The following is a 19,383-nucleotide window of genomic DNA, read 5'->3' on the forward strand; positions in this document are numbered from 1 at the left end:
TGAGAGGGGCAATTTGACGCTGGGGCTGCTAATTTTGCCCCCAAATCCATCTGTCCCCGTTTTCCTGTTTGCAACAGAACCACCAGATTTTTCAACTGAGTACAGGGTCGCTGACCTAGAGACTACCTCCTCCATCCTCCAGTCTCCTTGGCTGTTAGGTGTGTCTTTGTGATGGAGAACTTGACAATAGCATACGAGAAGTGATGACGCAATTTCACAGGCTTTCTCTCCTCCCTCTGGGCTAGATGTAAACAGTGGTCAACAGCTCTGAACACTGGAGAAGAATATCTTAGAACACAAACATCACTCTTAGGGTATGGTAGATTGATCCAAGAGAAGAAGTGAGGGTCCCTAAACACTCGTAGGGAACAGCAGGCACCTGCCACCACCAGACCATTACATGAGAAAGAATCTTCTGTTTCCTTTGAACCATTGTATTTTGGGGCCTCTGTTACTGCCAGTTAGGTAGGACTCTAACTAATAGAATACCACCTTAAAATTTTTAACATTTGAGCCACAAGAAAATATCATCTGCTTGGGAAAACTGGTTTTTTCAAAAGGGACAGTAATTTTTTAAGAAGTGTCAGCCTCCCCAAAAATGTTTTTTTTTTTTTCTTAAACTCCATAATATTACTTCGGAGACCCATCACTGAGGAAATATTTCAAAAACAGAAAAAGAGATCTACATGAAGGGGTTCACCACAGTTCCAAAATATAAAGGAGCAATTAAAAAAAAAAAAAAAAAAAGAAGAAGAAGCATGTAAGTGCTCAACCATCGGGACCAATCAGGAAAACTTATGGGACGACTCTAACATTACAGAGTTATTAAAATAATCATCAAAATGATAAATAGGATGAGGCAGAGAAAACACATGCATAACCAGCGCATAAAAGGAGGGGGGGGAAATGGAATGGAAAAGTTGAGTATTTTTTTACATGTGGAAAGGTTCCTGAAATTAAAAACAAAAGACGTATCTCTAGATCAAAAGGGACAAACGATCCCTGGAAAGAAAGTTAAAAAAAAAAAAAAAAAAAAGAAAGAAAGTTCAGAAACTTCACGGATAAAGAATCTACAGGGATCTAGACATCAGAGACTTCCCCAGACAACCAGTATCAGAAGATAGCACAGCAATACTTACAGCATCTTGAGAGGAAGAAGGAAAGATTCCAGAATCTTCTACCCACCCAGAGGAAAGGGATTAAATGCACAAGACCTCAGAGAAGGCAGGTCCCACGAAACTTTCACGGGGAAAAGAATAAAGCGCTTGATGGCAAAACCCAACCAGCCAAGAAACAAATCCAATCAGGGGCTGGGCAACACGGCAAGTCACAGCCACACCCTGGCCGTGGTCGTTCACACAGAATCAAGACTGAAGAATGGTGGGAAACAGGATTATAGAAATAAACATAGAATAAATCCACAATATATAAGAATTGAGATGTGAACTAGGGTGGAGGACTGAGGGGTTTTAGATGACAGACTGTTCACAACGGAAACATTTAAGACCACCAGTGATGCTTATGCTGAGAAAATGTTATTTATCGATAAAAATAAAAATGAAACTCTCCAATAAAAAAATAAATAAAAATTAAAAAATGAAACTCTATCTTTGTGGTTTTCATAATCTTTTTCCTTAACTTTGAAGGAATATTTCAAGAAATAATGTACCTCTTTGTAAAAACAAAACAAAACAAAAAAACCAACCAAACAAAACCATTTACTTGAAGTTTGACAATTCCTTCGGTTTCATTATTCTTTCCCTCTGATCCATAAGGAAGATTAAATTCAATGTATTTCAAACTAGCCTGCTATATGATAAAATTAAATCCTCGTAAAGTATTAATCCGATTTTTGTAAAACCATTTCTATTTTAGAATGGCATTCACTGAATATTAACAATGGATATCTTGGTGTTAAAATTCGGGAAGATTTTTTTTTAAATCCATTTGTGCTTTTATATACATTTTAAAAGCTTTTTTTCTCATAAAAAACAAATTTCATGTACTTTCAAAGATGATCAAGAAGATATAAAAATATATTAAAAATTATAAAAAATAAAAAAATAAAAAAATAAAAAAAAAAATAAAAAAATATATAAATTAAAATTTAAAGCTATAGGGTATAAAAACATATGCAGAGAAAGATACCAAGTATATATTTTTTATATACACATGTATACCAGAAAAGCAGCAAATGTGCTAAAATTTTAATAATGCTTCAGGGATCAGGGATAGATTTCTCTCTCAAAATCTGAAATGAGGGCAGCCTGGGTGGCTCAGCGGTTTAGCACCGCCTTCGGCCCAGGGCGTGATCCTGCAGACCCGGGATCGAGTCCCACGTCGGGCTCCCTGCATGGAGCCTGCCTCTCCCTCTGCCTCTCTGCCTCTCTCTGTGTGTGTCTCTCATGAATAAATAAATAAAATCTTTAAAAAAAAATCTGAAATGAAATTAGAGTGATGAAAAAATTTAGAAAATCATGCCTAGTTTTGCTGCTTCTGTTAAAAATCCCCTTCCTATTACCACAAGCAGGAATAACCACCCCAAGTAATACAGGGTTAGGCTTAAGAAGAGTTCAGAGTCTGTTTGCCTACGTGGGGCGAGGAGGTATTTACTGTGGCTTCGGGTAAACAAAGATCACGTAATGGTCAACAGATCGTGTAATTCAACAAAACTGATGACACCAGAAGCAAACACGGAAGGCAAATCCACCCCGCTCTCCCTGCAGCGTGAAGAATCTTCGGGATTCTTCCAAAGCAGGACTTTGGCTGAAACACCGGAGGTGTGACCATGGATGTGTGTGGCAGGGCATGTGCTGGCACACAGCCTTCATCACTGAGGGCCCTACACACACACACACACACACACACAACAGCTGGCCAGTCCCTGTAGCCTCCCCCCGCACGTATGCAAGCCACGTACCGAACCTGGTTCTCCAAGAAGTGCATGTAGCGGTAGAGCAGGGTGTAGGATGGCGACAGGATGCCCACGGACTTCATACGTGCCCCACGCTCCAGCTCGCTCTCCACGGGCATGTTGGCGAAGCAGGCCAGGCCAAAGAAAGGCCCCTTTCGGAAGTAGCTAGAAAGATCCAAGTGCATGGTGTGGCTCACCATCCGAGAGAGAGAAATCGTTTGGCTTTGTTTCTTAATTTGAGATGCAGTCCCGAGGAAAACAAGTAACCTTGTCCAGGGCTCTAACATGAGGAAGCTCAGCCTGAAGATGAATTTTTTTAGACCCCCAGGGGAACACTGGTCAAGCCACACACACACACCCCCCACCAGACGGGACGACCGAGGCGCCAGAAGATGCTGGAAAGCACCAAGGGTCATCCACCAAGAGCCAGGACTTGGCCTCTGGCAAGCCTGCTGCTCAACTGCCCATGACCATGGACAGATCCCTTCTCTCCTGCAACATGACGTGACTCAAACCAAGACTCGACTTGAGGCCCTTCTGGAATGGTACTGTCTTGCTAGCATGAGCCACGTTGATTCTTTCCCCCACTTCCTGAGTCTCCGATACTCTCACTAGGGCGGAGGACCAGGGCTGTCCCTCCTTTTCCCTCCCCTTTCTCACACCTGTCACAGCTGCGGCCCAGAAGTTCAAGCAACCTCCTGCTCCGTTACCTTGACGTTCTCCCCGTTGGCTCCTCCTCACCCGGATCTTAGTTACACGGGACTATACACCGGCCTTACTTAAAGCCGGGATTTTGGGTTCAGTTAAAAGTCTTAAGCCAACCCAAACTGAACTGAAAGTCCACTCTTCCAATAAAGCCAGACCTCTAGTGAGGTCTAGTATTTTCTTAAAAGGGACAGAACCTCTGATAGTTCTTAATTTGGGGGGAGGGGGATCATGAAACCCACTAAGAACCAAACAAAAGCTGGGGACCTCCTCGGGAGAAAACGGATACAAACACGAAACCACACATCTATCTTTGGGGCATCTCCACACAGCTTCGGGAGCCTCCCTGATGAGCCCTCGCGCTCCGGGGAAAGGATGGGCGAGGAAAGGGTACCGACGGGGGCATCCTGCCATACTTACATGAAGTCGGACTGAATTTTATGGGACCCACTGGCCATAGACTTGAACTCAACACCTTCAAGGTCAATATCCTGAGGTAAGCACCACTCCACCATGTTCCCTGTGGGAAAGGGGGGATACAAGTTAAAAGAAACAAAGTCATTCAGAGAAGAGGTCCTTGTCCAAGAGCTGAGGGTCTATGGCTACCCGATAAACGCGCTGTTGACCTGGCCACCAAGACGCTCCGGCGGGTCATCTCATCTACCAGCCACCCGCCGGCACTCCTCCCCAGTCACTGCAGGGCCAGGAGACGGGCCTTCAAGGAGCCTTCCAGCTCTGCCTTGAGCTGAGCAGTCTCCTGTCCAGCAAGGATACGGTCTCTGGTGGGTCCATTCTGTGAAGTCATTTCCAAACCTCCTTCCTTTCACAGCCTCACTCCCAAGGGTGTGTTTTTACCCTCTTTTCTCCATTTCCTTTCCCTGACCCCCTGAGATCACGCTCCATCTTGTCCTCCTAGAGCTACCGACTCTGGCAAACCCCAAACTCCTTTTATTTTTGATTCACATTTTCATTGACCTTTTTGCAGCAGTTGAGAATTCCTCAAAAATTTCTTCTTTTTCCTTGATTCCCATGATAGAATACTATCTTGGTTCTTTTCCTACTTCTCTGATCTAGGTAGCTGTTTCCTTCCCGAATTTTTTCTCCTCTCTCCCTAGGTGAGGCCCACATCCAAAGTTCAGCCATCCATTCTTTACTTCCAGAACTTTGGCGCTCACTCAGTCATTCAGTCAGCATTAATTACTGTGCTCAGGGCACCTGGGTGGCTCAGTGGTTGAGCATCTGCCTTCAGCTCAGGTCCTGATCCCAGGATCCTGGGATCAGGTCCCGCCTAAAGCTCCCCACAGGGAGCCTGCTTCTCTCTCTGCCTATGTCTCTGCATCTCTCATGAACAAATAAATGAAGTCTTTAAAAAAAAAAAAAACAATGAGGGGATCCCTGGGTGGCTCAGCGATTTAGGGCCACCTTCAGCCCAGGGCGTGATCCTAGAGACCCAAGATCGTGTCCCACACTGGGCTCCCTGCATGGAGCCTGCTTCTCCATCTGCCTGTGTCTCTGCCTCTCTCTCTCTGTGTGCCTCTCATGAATAAATAAGTTTTTTTTTTTTTAATCTTAAAAATAATTTAAAAAAATAAAAAAAAAATAATGACGATCTTCCCACTGAGCTGGATGTTGGAGCTACAAAGTCAAATAAGACATAGCTCCTGACCTCAAAGAGATTAAAGTCCAGAGATAAACAAGGAGACCAAATGGTCATAGTTCCAGGGGATAAAAGCCATGATAGAGGAGAACATGGATTTTAGAACGAAGCAGTGATGAGCATCCATCAGACCGAGGGAATCAGAGAGAGGCACAATAACAGTGTTACCCAGACACTTGACAAAACGGTATGGAATATTCCCTACCGTTTTCTTGCATAATTCAAAATATTTCGAAATAAAAATACTAAGCTACATGTGAGATTTCACCTTTATCTTTTCTAAGAGCTTTAATGAGCTACAACTCACAGACCGTACAGTTTATTCACGTACAGCAAACAATTCAAGGGAGAGTTATGTAATCATCACATTTTTTACTTTCTCTCATTCTTACATATGAGGAAACGATGAGACATTAAGGAAACTTGCTTAGTCACCCCCAGCCAGCGGAGCTGGTGCCCGGCAGGAGCTGAGGGTCCAGGCCTGGACTCCCAGCAGGAAGCCAGACCAGTCACCCGGGGGCCGATGGTGTGGCAGGTACACACGCACTCGGGCCGGGTTAGACTTGGCTTCAAGGCTTGGCTTTGCCATGAGCCGTGTGACCTTTGGTACAACCTCTTGAGTCTTGGTTTCCTGATTGTAAGATGAGGGCGATTCAGTAAGTGAGGAGGCTGACTCACTTTTACCCTCTTTTCCCCATTTCCTTTCCCTAACCCCCTGAGATCACGCTCCCAGCTACTTACTACCCAACTTCAATGAAGGGAAAAAAATAATTAAGAATAAATTCCCTGGGGCAGCCCCGGTGGCACAGCGGTTTAGCACCACCTTCAGCCCAGGGCCTGACCCTGGAGAACCAAGATTGAGTCCCACGTCGGGCTCCCTGCAAGGAGCCTGCTTCTCCCTCTGCCTGTGTCTCTGCTTCTCTCTCTCTCTCTCTCATGAATAAATAAATAAAATCTTAAAAAAAATAAATTCCCTGGGATCCAGCACAAGATACTAATTTCCTGAAGACAAATGCTCTAGTACTTCCCTCCTGCTCTGAGCACCTGGCATGGGTCTCAATGTTCCTCACTGATGGGCCTCGGCCAGGTGGGAAAGAAATGCATGAAATGCCCCTTCCCAAGGCAGAGAAGGGTGGGAAGAGTTGGGGGACTGGGGACAGCGGAAGCAGCAGGCCTCGGGATGGTCTGCCCAGGAGTGGGCGGTGGCCCTGTGAGGGTAGACAGGGTGGGAAGGATTGTGGGGTTTAATTACAGGACTTTCCTAGGCCTGAGAAATGCCATCAGTAATCCAGCCAGCAGCGCTTGCGGATCATTGCTCGGGGCGTCAGAGAGGTTGCGTATCCAGTCTCCCAATACACGATCCAGTCTCCAAACACGGAACCCATCCCAGAGGGTCACCCAGTCCCGTGTTCACAGCCTGAGAGCTTTCAAATAGTTTGCTTTCAAGAGAGGAATCATGAATCTGACTAACAATGAACTAAAACAAAAAAGCATGGGAAGGGGAATTAGTATTTTCACTTTTTTTTCTTAAAGAGTTTTTATGTATTTGACAGAGAGAGAGAGAGAAGCAGGCTCACCGCTGAGCAGGGAGCCTGACGTGGGGCTCGATCCCAGAACCCCGGCATCATGACCTGAGCCAAAGGCAGATGCTTAACCAACCAAGCCACTCGGGCACCCCTGGAATTAGTATTTTATAAAACAGGCTAGAACGATGCTGTGTGTGGCCTGGTTAAAGACAAGGGGGGTGGATCCCTGGGTGGCTGAACGGTTTGGTGCCTGCCTTCGGCTCACAGCGTGATCCTGGGGTCCCGGGATCTAGTTCCACATCGGGCTCCCTGCATGGAGCCTGCTTCTCCCTCTGCCTGTGTCTCTCATTAATAAGTGAAATCTTAAAAAAAAAAAAGACAAGAGGGGGCACACTGTACTTTGAAATGGGGGTGAACTTGGGGATAAAGGGATTCCCATCTTTCCCCCTTACCATCCGGAGCTCCTGTCTCCAGAGTTCAAGGGCCCTTCTGCCTGCGGAGTGCATCAGGACCTCCAGGGGACTGAAAAGGGTGCCAGGGCCCCCCCCAGACATGCAGGATCATGGTCCCCACCTCGTGCCACATGGGTGAGTCGCCGGCGAGCTCCTGTGCCCTTGCGCCTCTGCATACGCAGCCCTAACCCCGCACCATGGCAGCAGGTGGCCGGCCTAGGGGGGCACGAGGGGACGGAGCAGCGATGCCCCGCAGGTGGGCCCCGGCCTCCGCTCACCGAAGCCGCCTCCTCTCCCCTCTGCCACTTCGCACTGGGTTCAAAGAGCTCGAACTTCACTTCTTCCCTCCAACCCGGCCGGTCCGGGACAGCTCAGTAGTAACTCCTTAAAACTTTAATTTCCCTACACTTTGTCACTGAAAGCGAAGTACAGAAGAGCACACGAATCCCAAACTGCCCAGCTCAGGGAGTTTTTCACAGAGCTGGGTCACCAGCACCCAGATCAAGGCGCAGAACAGCAGGTGCCCCTCACTAACCCTCTGTCCCTGGCGGCTGCTGGCGCCACCTGTCACACCGCAAACCTAGCTCGGCTGTTTTGAAATTTACGCGGACACGATCATGGTTTGCATTCTTGTGTGTCTCCTTTAACTCCATGATTTAGTAAGATTCACTCGTGGGTGTTTTTTTTTTTTTTTAAAGATTCTATTTATTTATGAGACTCAGAGAGACAGAGAGAGAGAGAGGCAGAGACACAGGCAGAGGGAGAAGCAGGCTCCATGCAGGGAGCCGGATGTGGGACTCGATCCCGGGTCTCCAGGATCACGCCCTGGGCCAAAGGCAAACACCCAACCGCTGAGCCACCCGGGCCACCCCTCATTCATGTTGACACACAGAGCAATAGTCTGTCCCTGTACTACTTCCATCCTGTGCATGTAACACAGCAGCTGTTGAACTGATGATGCACATTTAGCTTATTTCCAATTTGAAGCTATTGCCACTAGACCAGCTGGAAAAATCCCTACACCTGTCATCTGGTGGACACGTGTGGTGGCTCCGTAATGCTTGAACCCGGCTGGGCCGAACTCCGGTGCTCAGAACTCCCTTCCTCTTATGAGGTGAGATGGGGAACGTGGGAGGGAAGCCGCAGGTACCCTGCATTCCCATCAGAAGGCTGGTACGGGGGCACCTGGTGGCTCAGTGGTTGAGCATCTGACTTCAGTTCAGGGGATGATTTTGGGGTCCTGGGATCGAATCCCACATCGGGCTCCCACAGGGAGCCTGCTTCTCCCTCTGCCTGTGTCTCTGCCTCTCTGTCTCTCTCATGAATAAATAAATAAAATCTTTAAAAAAAAAAAAAAAAAGCAGCATTGGGCAGCTCATGTGCATCGTTGCTCATCTGCAGGCCACCTCGATCGGGGGCCAGGTGGTGGCAGCCAGGCCTGTGAATGCTGGACCCAGTCTCCCTGGGATCCTCTTTCAGCTTCTCAGACTCCTAAGCCAGGTGTGTGTTTAGTTCCATAACAAAGGGCATCGGCTTCATCAGGACACCCGCATCATTAAAGTCAGAGGCAGCCTGACCCTCTGACTTTCGGTACATTCTTAAGTGTCCCAGCTTCTCTCCGTCTTCCCAACCATACTCTCCTCTTCCATCACTGCCCGCCCAACAGAGTTCAAGCTCCATCATCAGGCAGCAGGACAGCAGCCTCACACAGACCGTCTACCCAGCTCCCCCAACTGTGTGAGACTGAATTCTTGCAATAAATCCCTTCAGACATCTCCTAGTGGTTCTGTTCCTTTGATTAATTTTTGACACAACATGCACACATTTCTGTTGACAACATCCCTGGGAGCAAAACTCCTGCAAAAATGTCTACATCACTACAAACTAAGAAATCTTTAACAATTCCCAAGGCAGTGTTTCCCAAAGCTTACGGTAATAGGGCTTCTGTGAAAAATAAATTTTTAAAATGGACTTTGGCCACATTATCTCAGGTTAAAGGACAGACACACTTTAATGCAGAACTTCGCAGAGGCTTTAGGATGTTACTCTGCACTGTGAATTTCTATGAGACCTCAATGTTTCCAAATTTTCTGGGCCAATAGACTTATTTTTAAGAAGTATCTTAAGGGACTAGTTTTATAGAAGTTTTTTTTTTTTTTCAAATATGCTAGTATACAAGGAGCTGCAAGTTAACCTCAGTGTCCACTCTTCCTTTCTTATAGGGGCTAGAATATCCTATATTTAGCCTGGCATGTAGCCTTCCAACGGACAACTATGTTTCTCAGCATCTTCTTGCATATAGGTGTGTCCACGAGTCCATTCTGGCCAGTGGGATGCAGACAGAGTGAGGTGTGGAGTTGCCAAGGAGCACCTTACAGGGAAGAGAACACTGCCCCTTCCTCCATCCTGCTGCCTGGAATGTGGATGTGGTGACAGCTGTCACGAATCTAGGTCCCCGGATGACCCCATGGATCTGAGCCAGCATTCCAGCTCTACACCAGCTATCTCCTGTTGCAGGAAAGAGAAACAAACCCCTATCTTGATGAAGCCACTGTTCATTTGGGTCCCTGGTATTCCCGGCCAAATCCGTGTGTTACTTAATACCATTGACCTATAGAATCAAGCCCCCATTCCTCAGCCTAGTTCTCAAAGCCGTTATCCTTGCTCCCCTGTGCCCCTGTCCAATCCTCACTGTACAGAAACTGAAAGACTGAGATGGAAGGAATGACATCCTGGTAGTGACATGATTAACTTCGAGATGGATGCAAGTCCCTTAGGGGAAAGTTCCATTGGGGTCAGGCTGGCAGATCATGGAATGAGCACAAGCTCCAAACACAGCTCTGGGAATAGTCCTCTTTATGTCGCAGGAAGGACATCTCTGCTTACACACCCCTTGAACTCAAGGAAAGTAAATGAAGCTCTGTAGTCCTCACCCCAGTCTATACAGTCACGGTCTAAGATGTCTATCTCCGCAGGGACTCCATAAAAACTTTGTCTCATATCCCAACACAGCACACTGCTTAGCACAGGACAGGAGGGGTATTAAAGAGTAATAAAAGAAAGAAAAACACCTTTATTGCAGACTGGAATTTTTTAAAGAAAACTAATTGATGAATTAATGTTAATTACTCTAGGGGTAATTGTGGTTATGTAAGAAAATGTATTTTGTGGGATCCCTGGGTGGCGCAGCGGTTTGGCGCCTGCCTTTGGCCCAGGGCATGATCCTGGAGACCCGGGATCGAATCCCACATCAGGCTCCCAGTGCATGGAGCCTGCTTCTCCCTCTGCCTGTGTCTCTGCCTCTCTCTCTCTCTCTCTCTCTCTCTCTCTGTGACTATTATAAATAAATAAAATTAAAAAAAAAAAGAAAAGGTATTTTGTGGGACGCCTGGGTGGTTCAGTGGCTGAGTGTCTCCCTTTGGCTCAGGTTGACCCTGGTGTCCTGGGATTGAGTCCCACATCGGGCTCCCCGCAGGGAGCCTGCTTCTCCCTCTGCCTGTGTCTCTGCCTCTCTCTGTGTGTCTCTCATGAATAAATAAAATCTTTTAAAAAAATGTCCTTTTTCTTAGGAGGTTTATACTCATGAATTTAGCAGTAAAGTGTCATCAGACATGATGATGTGATTACTTTCAAATGGCTCAGAAAAAAAAAATCTCTGTATATAGTCAGTTCTGATGGAATGCTTGCTGAATTAGTGTCAACACGACTGAAACATTAGAGAACAATCTGAGCATGGGGAACTTCACATTTCTTTATGCTGTAGATCCAGTGCAATCTCAATCAAAATCCCAAGTTATTTGTGGATATTGAAAAATTAATTCTAAAGTCTATATGGAAAGGCAAAGGCCCCAAGAGTCAACACAAACTGAAAAAAAGTTGAAGTGAGACTACCCAATTCCAAGACTTAACTATAAAAACCACAGTAATCAAGACAGTGATTAGACAAAATTAGACAAACAGATCAACAGAATACAGAGCCCAGAAATAGACCCATGCAAATACAGTCAGCTGATCTTTGCCAAAGGAGCAAAGGCAATACAATGGAGAAAGGATAATCTTTTCAACAATGGATGTCCACAGGCAAAAAAAAAGAAAAAAAAAATGAATCTAGACACAGCCTTACATCTTTCACAAAAAGTAATTCAATATGAATAGTATACCTAATTACCAAATACAAAATTATAAAACTTCTGGAAGGTAACATAGGAGAAAATCTAGGTGACCCTCAGCAATGAGTTTTTAGATACAACATTAGGAGCACAATCCATGAAGAAAAAAACTCATACATTGCACTTCATTAAAATTAAAAACTTCTGATCTGTGGAAGACATTATTAAGAGAACAAAGACAAGCCATAGACTCAAAGAAAATATTTGTAAAAAGGTATGTGATAAAGGCTTAAATCCAAAATACACACAAATATATAAAGAACTTCTAAGATACAACATTAATATAAACACCCAATTTAAAAAATGGACAAAAACCAAATCTTAATATAGACACACATATATATACACACACACACACACACACACATAGGGGCACCTGGCTGGTTCAGTTGGTAGAGCATGTGACTCCTGATCTCTGGGTTGTGAGTTCAAATCCCATATTGGGGGTAGAGATTATATTTAAGAAAAACAAAAAAAATACATGAATACATATATACATATTTATATATATGAAATACATATATATAAAAATAAACATAGCAATGCCTGGGTGGCTCAGTGGTTGAGCGTCTGCCTTAGCCTCAGGTCGTGATCCCGGTGTCCCAGGATTGAGTCCCACATTAGGCTCCCCACAGGAGCATGCTTCTCCCTCTATGTCTCTGCCTCACTCTGTGTCTCACGAGTAACAAAATCTTTAAAAATAAATAAAAATTAAAAATGGACAAAAGATTGGAACAGTCCTCACACCAAAGAAGCTATCCAGATGGCAAATGAGCATTTGAAAAACATGCTCAAAATGTCATATCATCAGGGAATTCCAAATCAAAACAACAAGATTCTACTACACACCTATGAGAATAGTCAAAATCCAAAACACGGAAAACACCAAATGCTAACAAGGATGTGTAGCCATGGGAAATCTCATTCACTGCTGGTGGGAATACAAAATGGTATCACCACTTAGGAGGACAGTTTGGCAGGTTCTTAAAAAAAAAAAAAAAAAAAGAATATGTTTAGTTTTGTAAGATTTTATTTATTTATTCATGAGAGACACAGAGAGAGGGAGAGAGAGGCAGAGACACAGGCAGAGGGAGAAGCAGGCTCCACGCAGGGAGCCCGATGTGGGACTCGATCCCGGGTCTCCAGGATCACGCCCTAGGCCAAAGGCAGATGCTCAACCACTGAGCCACCCAGGGATCTCAACTAAACATATTCTTACCACACAATCAGGCACTCCTGCTCCTTCATATTTATCCAATGAGCGAAAGCTCACGTCCACACAAAAGCCTGCACATGAATGTTTATAGCAGCTTTATTTGTAATTGCCCCAAACTGGAAGCAACCAAGGTATCCTTCAACAGGTAAATGGAAAAACAGACTGTGCAACATCCAGACAATAAAATCCTACTCAGAAATGAGCTATCAAGCCACAAAAACATGAAGGAAACTTAAACACATACTGCTAAGTGAAAGAAACCCGTCTGAAAAGGCTACATTCTGTGTAATTCCAGTTCTGTGACACTCTGGAAAACAACAAATTAGATAGCAAATAGATCAGTGGCTAAGGACGGATGAATAAGTAGAGCACCGTGAATTTTCGGGGCAGTAAAACTGTTTCTGTAGGATACCATTACTGTGGACACATAACACTGTGCATTTTTCAAACCCACAGAAGGTACAACACAGAGAGTAAACCCTGATGCAGACCATGGGCTTCAGCCAATTTATCAGTATTGGTTCATCAGTTGTAACAAATAAGCCACGCGAATGCTAGATGTTAATACTACAGGGAAACTGGGTGGGAAGGTGGTAGATAGGAACGCTCTGGGCTTTCTGCTCAGTTTTTCTGTAAACCTGAAACCGGTCTAAAAAAAAAAGCTAAATTTATTAATTAAGAATAAATAAACCAACGGATGAATTGACCTTGGTTAGTTACCCTAGGATTGATAATGATATGGTGGTTATGTAGGAAAATGGCCTTATTCTTAAATTTTATTTATTTTTTTTTTTTTATGATAGACATAGAGAGAGAGAGAGAGAGGGAGAGGCAGAGACACAGGCAGAGGGACAAGCAGGCTCCATGCAGGGAGCCCCATGCGGGGCGGGACTCGATCCCAGGGCTCCAGGATCACGCCCTGGACCAAAGGCAGGCGCCAAACCGCTGAGCCACCGAGGGATCCCCTTATTCTTAGATTTAAAATGAGGTATTCAGAAATGTAATGATATGATGTCTGGAACTTATTGTCCAATAGTTCGGCAGAAAAAGAGCCGCACACCAGTCGATAGTCAGTTCGGCTAGAATGTGGGCTGATTTTGTTCCAAAGCATTTGATACGATTAAGGAACAATCTGATCGTAGGGGATTTCCTGTTTGCTGATAGACAATTTTGGTCACAAGGGTAGCAACTTGAATGCTGAAAACTGCACCCGAGCAGGAATGAGCCACACAGAAATGCACAGAATGCAGTCCCCGCTATAACTCAAACACCCGTGCGTTACCTTCGTTCACTGGGTTAGAAGCTGGCCCAGCGGTTTGGCGCCACCTTTGGCCTGGGGTGTGATCCTGGAGGCCCAGGATGGAGTCCCACGTCGGGCTCCCTGCATGGGGCCTGCTTCTCCCTTTGCCTGTGTCTCTGCCTCTCTCTCGCTCTGTGTCTCTCATGAATAAATAAATAAAATCTTTAAAAGAAAGCTGTGCCTGTCACTTCTAGGGCCACCACTGTCCATCCAATGTCACATAGCCCTCCTTCCACTTCACCATAAATCACAAGCTCCACACTTCTGACATCCACCTTCCTATGCAAAGTCAGCTCTTTCTTAAGGTGAAATGCCACACTTTGAGTATTTATGTCTCTCTTAATTCATTACCGTATGTATAATCATCCTACCATTCGTATATTCGGTTCCCATCTTTGCTTAAACAAGTCACTGACAGTTTCTGAGTGCTATGCCCTGACCCCATCTTCTCCATACACCTTGTGACTTTTTACTCCAAGTCTTTCACAGCCCAGTGATTTTTAGGAATGCAGGTTAAGGATACGGCTAAAGATAAAGCAAATATGGCAAAATGTCCAAGAAATGGGGGCAGACTCTAAGTTTGCACTATACTATTCCTCTAACTTTTCTGAGGTCTTAAAAAAATGTCAACATACAAATTGGGGAACATAATGTAAATAAAGGCGATGTGGAAAAACATAAGGTAAGCAGAAAGGACTCTGCAAAAGCAAAATGTAATTGAGGCAGTGTGCAATAAATAGGGTAATAAAGAGGCATCGTTGGCTAAAGGTCATGCTTAACAGAAATATTACACTATTCACAAAAACTGGAAATGCCTGGGCTGCTCAGTGGTGGAGCATCAGCCTTCAGCTCAGGTCGTGATCCTGGGGTCACGGGATCGAATCCCACATCGGGCTCCCCGCAAGGAGCCTGCTTCTCCCTCTGCCTGTGTCTCTGCCTCTCTGGGTCTCCTATGAATACATAAAATCTTAAAAAAAATAAAAATGAAAAAAATTAGAAACCAGTTTACATATAAAACTTGTAGAGGCTTCGAGGAAAGCGATTCTGCAAAAATGAAATCATTGCGGTGAGTAATTAAATGCCAGAAAAACCCCCCACTGAATGTAGCCACCCCAGGCCCGGTCTCCCCACTGCAAGCCCTCTAGCCTCCCAAATACCCTCACTGCCCCGTAGGAACTGCGCCAGGAAGCTGGGGCCCCGACGGATTCAACAAAAGGCTCATCTGAGGGGTAACCAGAGAAAGAGGGTTTTTTGTTTTTTTGTTTTTTGTTTCTCTCATTTCAAGTTTATTAAAACTTTAGCAGTACAAATTACCCAGGTTGCAGATTATCAAAAGATCAACTCAATTAAGTCCACATTAAAAAAAGCGGCGGGGGCAACCCAGGTGGCTCAGCGCCACCTTCAGCCCAGGGCCTGATCCTGGAGACTCGGGATCGAGTCCCAAGTCGGGCTCCCTGCGTGGAGCCTGCTTCTCCCTCTGCCTGTGTTTCTGCTTCTCTCTCATGAATAAATCAATAAAATCTTTTTTTTTAAAAAAAGACAAACATAAAACCCAGAAACAATGAAAAGAGGAAAAAAACATAAAGGAGATTCATCAGCAAGTCTCTAAAAGTTAAAATTTGAGACAGAATGGAAAGGAGTTTACACAACTCACTCATCCACTTTTGTCTTCATCTGTTCCAGGGCTTGATTCATGATCACATTTTTTATTTTTATCATGTACGTGGTCATTTTCTTGACCCTTTGATTTTGGACGGACAAGGGCCTCTCCCCCTCTCTCTCTCCTGCCTCCGGCCTCCGCCACCCGTGGGCCCGCCTCAAGGCCCCACCTTGCCTCCAGCTTCAAAGACAACTTAGAGGGAAGGGCCACAGGTGGCCATCTGCGTTAGGGACATCCAACCAGCCGGTCAATAAATATTGGCAGAACATGACTTGGCAGCAAGTGCCAGGGGCTGGGCTCCTGCAAAGGCAAACATGTCCCTGTTGAAAGGAACGGGGGCTCCCAGCTCCCTGGGCCGGTGGCTCAGCCACCCAGGGGAAGCCAGAGGGCAAGGCCGAGCCTGGCTGTGGATGGACAGACGGTGTGCACCTGCCACCTGCCGTTCTGAAGGTCAGCCTGGCAGCTGCGTACATGCCAGAGCCTCCCAGGGCTGGTGTTTGGGGAGCTCCGGCCCCAGGTGAGTCACCCTCCATCCTGTGAACGACAACCAGGACCGCCTCTGCCTCCTTTGCTGCTTCCCCGTGAGGTGGCCTCGGCAACCAGCACTTCTCCGGGAGAACAGACACCAGTGCTAACCGCTGCTGCCTCTTAGAAAGTTCATCTCGAAATAGTCCAAGTAGACAGAACAAGGATCCCAACCAAAATAATCTCTAAGGGGAAATACGTGACTTTCCTTCCTCCTCCTCCTCCCCATTCCCGTTGGGTGGTTCCCAATCAAGAATTTCCTCTTGAACACAGGGGAAGGGAAGGAAAAAGAAGATGAAAACAGGGAGGGAGGCAAACCGTGAGAGGCTCCTAACTCTGGGAAACAAGCTGGGGGTTGCTGGAGGGGGTGGGGGAGCTGGGGTGACAGGGTGACGGGCAGGAAGGAGGGCACGTGATGGAATCAGCAGCGGGTGTCACATGCCACTGATGAATCACTAAATTCTACCTCTGAAACTAATAACATACTATGTTAATTAAGTTGAATTTAAATAAAAAAAAAAATCTCTTCGAGGGCTTCGCATCAGGACAATCCTGTTACAGCTCCTTCTGACCTCAAGAGTGGAACTTTGCACCCCTTTGCTCTCCCCCAACAGATTCCTTGATTCTTTTTTTTTTTTTTTCTTTTTTTCTTACCAGGCATCAGCTTCTTTCTAGCAGCATATACATCTGCTAATTCCAGTCGGGAAGTAAGAAGGAATCCTGTCTCCAGAAGGAAGGCAAGAATCCGGGAACACTTGTAGTCCCAGCACCACATTCCCTCATCTGCTTAGAGAGCCACCAGATGCCACAGGAGGGAGAAACCTCAAAAGATTATTTGGTTCAGACTCCGAACACCAGAGAAGGAAACAGCCTCTACTGACTCTTGGTTGTAAATGGTTCTGGAACAGTTTTTAAACCACCGGGGATGAGGGCAGCCCGGGTGGCTCAGCAGTTGAGCATCTGCCTTCGGCCTAGGCCGTGACCCTGGAGACCTGGGATCGAGTCCCGCGTCGGGCTCCCTGCATGGAGTCTGCTCCTCCCTCTGCCTGTGTCTCTGCCTCTCTCTCTCTCTCTGTGTCTCATGAATAAATAAATAAAATCTTTAAAAAAAAAATAAAAATAAACCACCTGGGATGAGAGCATGTGCACAGCAAAGGAAGCATCGGTATAAAGACACCTGAGGCAGGAAGCAATGCATCCTGGGGATCTCAAGTCCGCCCCAGGCCAGTCCAAGACTGAATTCCAGCGCATTAATTCTAGGAGGAGGAACCCTTCCATTTCCCGGGCCCTGTGTCATGTCACCCTGGGCAGCCGTGTGCAGAGGGAGGGCAGGCCCCGGGACCTGGCTCGCCCCTGGGCCGGTGCAGGTGACTGCAGGGTATCTGCTGTGCTCACCGGTACAGTGATGAGAGGGGGATGAAGGATCAGAGGCCAGCTCCCCCACAGCGGGCACCCCGTAACCACCCCGTAACCGTGGGGGTGCCTCCCACCTCTGCCTCACTCGCTGAGTGAGGTGAAGGAAGGGAACCCACAGCAGGTGGCCCCAAACTGGCTTCTCCCTGGAAGCCGCAAGCAGGTGAATCCCCAGCACCCAGGGAAGACTCTGCCCACGTGGGATTAATGAAATTAACCGCACTCGTGCTTCCCCGCCCTCTGAGGGACCTTCCAAGGGACCTTCCGAGGGAGGATGTGGCCCCCAGGCCATCATTCTGAGGACCTCCTGGCTGACCGACAGGCCACCCTCTCTTTGCCCTTGGAGCTGCCCATTCTTAGGACTGCTCTTTGCATCTCAAAATGATGTTCCAGATCTTCCATTCTCATTCCCCCCAGCCCGAATCCCGCTGTGCCCGCCTCGTCTCCACCGCGTAAAAGAAAATGCTGGTGTCGTGTGGACTTTATGGAGACTGCACGGAGGTTAAGGTTAGTGTGATCTCAAACACACTCACCTGATACAAACTGAGGAGCATGTAGAGGAAATGAAACAGGTGTTCAGGGGCAATTTGGGCCGTGGCTAGTTGAGGGAGGAAGAGGCAGTAATTCATCTCATCAAGAACAATAGGAAGAACGATAGGAAAAGAGCTTATCTTTCAAAACCTCAGCTCTGGGACGCCTGGGTGGCTCAGTGGTTGAGCGTCTGCCTTCAGCTCAGGTCATGATCATGGGGTCCTGGGATCGAGTCCCGCATCGGGCTCCCTGCAGGGAGCCTGCTTCTCCCTCCGCCTAGGTCTCTGCCTCTCTCTGTGTGTCTCATTAATAAATAAATAAACAAAATCTTAAAAAAAAAAAAAAAACCTCAGCCCTCCTCCCCTCAACCCTCCAGGGCAAACACACAATGGATAGGAATTCCCCCCAAGTCCCCACGAAATAACTCGGTGAGGGGGTGGACACAGCATTTTAAAGTGAATCTCTTATAAAAGAAACAGTCCAGTGATTCACTGGCGTCAGACACCGGGTCCAAAGCCTCCTCTGCCACAGGCCCACACACAAGCAGGCAGAAAAAAGTAGGAAAATTTTACTAAAAATTCAACAAAATTAAAAATTAAAAATCGGGGCTTGGGAACCCTGGGTGGCGCAGCGGTTTGGCGCCTGCCTTTGGCCCAGGGCGCGATCCTGGAGACCCGGGATCGAATCCCACATCGGGCTCCCGGTGCATGGAGCCTGCTTCTCCCTCTGCCTGTGTCTCTGTCTCTCTCTCTCTCTCTCTGTGTGACTATCATAAATAAATAAAAATTTAAAAAAAAAAAAATCGGGGCTTGACTCATGGGCTAAACACAATGAAAAAACAAGATTCTGGCTGCCAACCTCTCCCACCTGGCCTTCGGAGTTAGCATCTGGGCCTGGTTTCAATAGCAGCTTTGTAGCCCAGATGGCCAGCACCGCCACTCTAGGGGCTCCCTGCTCCAGGGAGACACTGCACGAGGACAGAGCCTCTGCTCCACTTGAACCCCAAGTCCCTAGTCCGCACGTCATTTGTGGATCTGACCAGCATATTCTTCAGGCCGTGAATCCAAAGCAAATCCCATTCTTCACACCTCTCCCCTCTTCTCCGATTCTTCCTATAGATGCCCAACCGAAAACTTGTCTCCAGAAGCAGAAAAGGACTCGTTCCCTGCCAGACACCAGTCTGCAAATCGCTGAGCCTTCTCCTGCCAGAGGTGCGTCTACCTGTGCGCACACCTGCCCACACACACCCTGACAAGGACCCACTCCTCCCTTCTACCTTTTTTTTTTTTTTTTAAGATTTTATTTATTTGTGAGA

The 19,383-nt window shown here is 46.5% G+C and overlaps 1 protein-coding gene across 3 annotated transcripts in view; it reads right to left on the reverse strand.

Moving 5' to 3' along the window:
- Positions 1-19,383, reverse strand: part of DENND11 (DENN domain containing 11) — a 46,422-nt gene that overhangs the window by 23,806 nt on the left and 3,233 nt on the right. For 2 of the 3 annotated variants that reach the window (XM_072777460.1, XM_072777459.1), the window contains exons 2-3: positions 4,040-4,139; positions 2,921-3,079 (exon numbers count right to left, since the gene is read on the reverse strand). In XM_072777460.1, coding sequence (XP_072633561.1) covers positions 2,921-3,079; positions 4,040-4,139 — 259 coding nt within the window. Of the gene's footprint in view, positions 1-2,920; positions 3,080-4,039; positions 4,140-15,593; positions 15,783-19,383 lie in introns of those variants that run through there. The other variant, XM_072777462.1, reaches the window with a different exon arrangement.

This window comes from Canis lupus, chromosome 15 (genome assembly GCF_048164855.1).
Source record: "Canis lupus baileyi chromosome 15, mCanLup2.hap1, whole genome shotgun sequence".
Classification (NCBI taxonomy): domain Eukaryota; kingdom Metazoa; phylum Chordata; class Mammalia; order Carnivora; family Canidae; genus Canis; species Canis lupus.